The sequence below is a fragment of the Pseudopodoces humilis genome, chromosome 15 (assembly GCF_049639895.1).
Source record: "Pseudopodoces humilis isolate 2021_Gansu_Grassland_sample_001 chromosome 15, ASM4963989v1, whole genome shotgun sequence".
Taxonomy (NCBI): domain Eukaryota; kingdom Metazoa; phylum Chordata; class Aves; order Passeriformes; family Paridae; genus Pseudopodoces; species Pseudopodoces humilis.
Window position 1 is genome coordinate 17713892 of NC_142214.1, and position 6000 is coordinate 17719891.

The following is a 6000-nucleotide window of genomic DNA, read 5'->3' on the forward strand; positions in this document are numbered from 1 at the left end:
AACTCAGGTGGCAGCAAAAGGCACCTGTGTGACAGAGTTCTGAGGGCTCCCAAAATGTGGGATGCTAGGACACAGTACAGGAAAGGACCAAGAGGCTCATCCCAGCAGATGGAAGGAATGTGAAAAAAAGAGTGTGAAAAACATCACTTGTTCTCATTACAGGGTAACCTGGAGTGCCAGGGAAGATCTCTGGTCTGGGGAACAAAAGGGTGATTCCAAGCCCCAATTAATTAGCAGCACACCATGCGGGTTTTGTTCACCTGAAATGTCTGTCTCTAGGATATTGGTACCGTGCAATATCATCCTCTACCCTCCAGAACTACATTACACTACATAAGTGCATTTTTAAATCAGAAGTAATCGAGTACTTAGAACATGATGTGAAATATTGTCAGTAATTCACAAGTTTTTGCCATCAAACCACTGAGATGAGCCTCTTTGGTGACTTTTACTACATTCCACTTATTTATTGGAAAGGACAATGATAAATTAGCCCCATTACAGCAACAAGCACTGGTTTAGTTACCCTCAGTCTGCAAGCAGAAAGCCAATTCATAAGGCAGACATGGCCTGGTGGTGTGTGCACTGTTCTTGTGGTGTCACAGCGGAATTATTCCCAAATTCTGGGTGTGATGCAGGTACCTTGCACAGAGCTGTGCAAACACCCAAGCCAAGGGCAGAGTTCACCACAAGGCTGGTAATAACCACGGTGCTGTAAATTGCTTTTCCACAACAGAAGCCTAGGTGACTCCTAGAAATACAGGATCAATAGCAGTGTGCAGACCTACTCTGGCATGTCCAAAAAACAGATTCCTTTGTCTTCACTCTGCTCAGGTTTTATTTTCCTAGATGATGCTCTGCTGAGGACACAGACCATTCCATTTTGGTTTTAGTGCCTCTTCTTCAGTGCTGTTTCCAGATGCCATTTTGGCAGAACAAAGCCAGAACCCAAATGCCAGCATCTCCTGTCTGTACTTCAACCAGCAAATTGTGTTGTCATGGGCTGGGTACCTCCTTACCTGCAGCAAAACCCGTTTAAAGCAGGTGTAACAACTAAAGCTTAACTTCACTGACAAAATACAGGAAGAGTGTAAAAGGAGAATAAAGAACTGCATTTTCTCCTGGAGTAATTTCCAAAGATTTGCATAAAACCTAGGACAAGCAGGACTGAGAGCTGCCATTAGAGAAAGGCTGTGGCCATATTAGGAGACCAGAATGAAACACGGCAGAATCTCTAAAATTAAGGGAGGCCACACCTCCATTCGACAGCTGTAATTGGGCTGAGAATAACTCCACTAGGAAGCATCACAGCTCTGAAAGGCAGCGATTTCTTCCCAGGAAAACTCCTCTGTGGAAACCAAGATTTATTCCACGTCCTTGTCCCCGTGAAGTATTCTGGGGAGATGAGTATCCTGCTTGACAGAGAAGGAATTGTAGGGAGAGCTGCTTTAGTCAAGGTCACACAATGACTCGCTGCCGAGGCTGCCTCTGCAGCCCATGCCTCACGCACCACATCCATTGTCTTTTACTAAAGGCAAAAACCTCGTGGATTTTCCCTAGTTACCCAACTGGCCAGGATGTCTGCTTGGCGAAAAACACCGAGGAAAAGGGAAGAGCACCTCCCCTCCTGCAACAGGATATTCCAGGTCCAAACAAAGACTGAATTGCTCGGGGAAGAGAAAAGCAGCGTGGCTGTGGGTGCCCTCTCTCTGTAAGGCAGCAGGACCGGCCACCGCAGCCATTCCTCCCCAGGGCTTGTCCTGGAGCTCCCGGGAGCAGCCCGGGCTCAGGCACGGCTGAGCATCCCTTCCCGCAGGGCATCCCTTCCGAGCAGGGCTGGCTTTTGGTTCATCCCTCATCCCTCAGTGACACACCCCCTCCGGTGTGGGGATGCTCCCCACACTGCTCCCCCACGCCCACCAGCCCAGGTTCCCATTCCCCAAATCCACGGGGGGCACCTCCCTTTCTCCCTTTCCCCCAGCCCCGGCACGGAGCGCAGGAGCTGCCCGTGCCCTGCCGGCACACCCTGCCAGCCCCCCGGTCCTGCCGGCACACCCTGCCAGCCCTCCCTGCACACCCTGCACACCCTGCCAGCCCTCCCTGCACACCCTGCCAGCCCTCCCTGCACACCCTGCACACCCTGCCAGCCCTCCCTGCACACCCTGCCAGCCCCCCCGTGCCTTCCCCGCACACCCTGCCAGCCCCCCGTGCTCTCCCGGACAGCCCAGCACCCCTCTCCACACCCCCTGAGCACAACCCCTCCCTGCAGCCCACCCTCCCCACGCCTTCCTCCGCACAAACCCCAAATTTCACCAAGCGCAACCTGTCCAAAACGCCCTTCTCTATTCACAGACCTTGCTCATTAAATCCCCTCTCTAATCAGGGTATGTGAGCTCCCCAGACACTGAAAGCCCCGAACCCCTCCCTCCAAACACCCATCGCACTCTGCCTGCACCCCCAGCACCCCTCCCCGCACCCCCAGGTGCCGGCCCGGCCCGGCCCACACCCCTGTGCCCACACATCGTGTGCACCACACCCCAAAAACCCCGCACACAGCGTCCCTTCCCACCCCATCGCTCCAGGAGCGCCTCAGCCCCGCTTCCGCTGCCGGCCATCCCCACCCACCCCGCTGGGAAACCCAGGGAGCCCAGCCGGACACACGGACACAGCCGGACACACGGACACAGCCCCGAGCCGGACACACGGACACAGCCGGACACACGGACACAGCCCCGAGCCGGACACACGGACACAGCCGGACACACGGACACAGCCGGACACACGGACACAGCCCCGAGCTGGACACACAGACACAGCCGGACACACGGACACAGCCCCGAGCCGGACACACGGACACAGCCGGACACACGGACACAGCCGGACACACGGACACAGCCCCGAGCCGGACACACGGACACAGCCGGACACACGGACACAGCCGGACATACGGACACAGCCGGACATACGGACACAGCCGGACACACGGACACAGCCGGACATACGGACACAGCCGGACATACGGACACAGCCCCGAGCTGGACACACAGACACAGCCGGACACACGGACACAGCCCCGAGCTGGACATACGGACACAGCCGGACACACGGACACAGCCCCGAGCCAGACACACGGACATAGCCGGACACACGGACAGCCGTGGGGACAGCCTGGGCCAGCCCCCGGGCCGGACACACCGACACAGCCCCGAGCCAGACACACAGACACACGGACACACAGACACACAGACACACAGACACACGGACACACAGACACAGCCCCTAGACGGACACACGGACACAGCCGGACACACAGACACACGGACACAGCCCCTAGACGGACACACGGACACAGCCCCGAGCCGGACACACGGACACAGCCGGACACACGGACACAGCGCAGGGCCGGGCACAGCGGGGCTCAGCATCCCCCAGAGCCCGGCCGGACGTGCCCTCCTGGGCAGCCCCGGGTGGCGCAGCCCCTGCCCTGCCCTGCCCTCCCCTCCCCGGGCGGCGATGCTCGCCCATTACCTTCCTCCAGCTCGTCCATGCTGCCGATCTTCCGCGAGCCATCGATGGTGTAAATGTAGCGCACTCCCTGAGGCAGGTTAATGTTGTCGGACAGGGACCGGGTCAGGTCCGCCAGGAGCGCATCGAAACTTCGGAAGCGGTCGGAGGACACGGCGTATACAATCCCCTTGAAGTAGCGGTCCCCGTTGCGATAGAAACGCACCTTCTTGGCTTTCTTCTCGTTACTCAGCGCCTGTAAGGTCCGGGTTCTGTAGAAGCTACAGTGAGCGCTGTGAGTGGGGCTGGGCAAGCCGTTCATCCGTGTACCTCGCATGTTTCTGGACGCCTTGTCTCTTTCGTCAAAGTGTCCAAAATCAAGTTCCATAGTTTGGTGAACCCTAAAGATCTGAAGCTGGGCAGGAAGGAGATGGGGAGAGAAGGAGGGCAAAGGGACGGGTTAGAGCCCAGCAGAGCCACAATCCGGAGAGCAAAACGACACTAAGGCAGTGTCTGGAGCAGGACAGATGCATTTGGGAAGCGCCCCCTCCCCTGACCCAGATTTGTATCGATTCTGGGGACTGAGAGTAGGAGGGGTCCTCGCATTTTGAAAGGGATCCAAGTACTGGGGGAAGGGAACACGTTTCTAGAGAGCTGCCTGCTCCTGCACCTGGGAGTTTTCAAAGTGCAGCAAATTGGGACTTGGGGCCAAAGGGATACATGGCAGTCACAACTCAGCCCCCAAAAAACTCATCCGAACACCAGTTGGCAATGAATTAAACCTCTGAGCCCTGTGAGGTTTCCTTTGGCAACAGAAAACAAGGAGATCCCAGTAAGTCGGCCGTTCAATCTGCCGAATCACGGAAGGACCCAGAGCATCTGAATGTTTAACATTAGAATAAACTGGCATTTATGAAAGAATGGTCACAGGGGAATAAGCAGTTTCTTTGTGACAGCCTGTTCAATAAGGGTTAGCAATGAGATCCAGCCCACCCTTCCCCCTATCCGCAGCCCCCTCCTAGCCCATCAATCAATTCCCAGGACCAGCCTACATCTCTAAGAAGAGATGACTGCAAAGAAAAATCTGTCATTGAAACAGCAGCTTCGGTAAGCTCTTTTCAGCCCGAGCCTCTTCTGAATTGCATTTTTGCATCCCGTTTAATGAGGAGGAGAAAATAAAGGGGCTATTTCCACTCCCGCCGCTTCCAGCCCTAAGTGATTTAATAGCTGGAAGTGCCCCAGGGACACGCCGCCCCTGCTCCTCACCTTTCATTGTTCTGAGCACGGGGGCTTCCAGCACAGAAAAGCCGAGGCTGGAGCTGACACCCTGCGAGCAGGAATTTCGCACTGCCTCTAGTTTATGCTCGAGAAAAAACCTTTCTCCTGCACCAAACCCCAACACAAAAGGAGAAGGAACCACCTCCCCCCCAACCCTGCAGTAGAGACCCTTCCACTCCCCCAGCCCCACCAGGCACATGCACCTCACGTATGTTGCTCGCATGTTAACACAGGGCTGAACGGGGATTTACAGCACTTGGCAGCCAGGTATAAATCCAGGAAAAGCTGTTGCTATCTCATCCCCGCCCTTTACGCTCGCCAGAATGAAACCCCTTCCCCGTATTTTACAATGTCAGCGTGACCCATGCAAGGAAAAAATCATTGTCGCCAGGCTGCAGTGAGGCAGGTGACAATGCAGGCGACCCCCAGAGAAACCCCAAGTTGGGAACATTCCCCCCACCGTGCCAGCTGGGGCAGATTCAGTCTGGTGTCATGCGCTGAACAATGAAACATCCAAGCAACTTCTGGAATGAATCAGAGGATGCAGGGCTTTTGATTTTAAAATGAACTGCAGATGCTGTAATGCACCGAGAAAAGATTCCTCCTTTCTGTTACTTTTCTGCATGCAAGTCACTCGGGAAAGCTCTACTCACCGGTTTTCAGCGCGCAGGGTGGAGATGCTGAGAGAAAGAAAACCAGGCTCACTCTGCCTTTGTTGTCTGAGCTCCAAGCAAGAAATTCCTGCCAGGGTGGATGAGACGCCTCCTAGGTCCTAGTGCCTTGTTCCATCCCTTCGCGGGGATGGAACACTTTGCCTCAGTGATTTTCACTCTCACCATCAGTCGTCTCCTCACAGTGTGTGTTTCAGGGGGAAAAGGGGTGCTGATTCCAGCTCAGGATAGGTCAACAGACGAGTAAACAAAAGGTTTAGAGGGGCAGGTTTGGGGGTGGTGTTTGGAAGGATGCAAATTTCCCCTTGAATCCAGTTGTACCAAGAAATCATCTGGCCCAACTAAAAAAAAAAAAAACAAAAAAAAAAACCAAAAAAAGAAAAAAACAGAAAAAAACCCAATCCAAACCAGAAATCCCCCAGGATAATTGCCCCAATCTTACAGGATGAGCAGTACAGGGGGGTCCCAGTCACAACCCCACAGTGTGGCACAGTGCTGGCACAGGACTCCTGTGCGTTAGGAAGGCAACTGAGAAAATCTCTGACCC

The 6000-nt window shown here is 54.8% G+C and overlaps 1 protein-coding gene across 2 annotated transcripts in view; it reads right to left on the reverse strand.

Annotated features, from left to right (window-relative positions):
• DCX (doublecortin) overlaps positions 1 to 5502 on the reverse strand; it is a 77295-nt gene extending 71793 nt beyond the window's left edge. For both annotated transcript variants that reach the window (XM_014256538.2, XM_014256537.2), the window contains exons 1-2: positions 5436 to 5502; positions 3529 to 3919 (exon numbers count right to left, since the gene is read on the reverse strand). In XM_014256538.2, the coding sequence (XP_014112013.1) occupies positions 3529 to 3892 (364 nt within the window). In that variant the 5' untranslated portion in view covers positions 3893 to 3919; positions 5436 to 5502. The remainder of the gene's footprint in view (positions 1 to 3528; positions 3920 to 5435) is intronic.
• Positions 5503 to 6000: the final 498 nt, after the last annotated feature.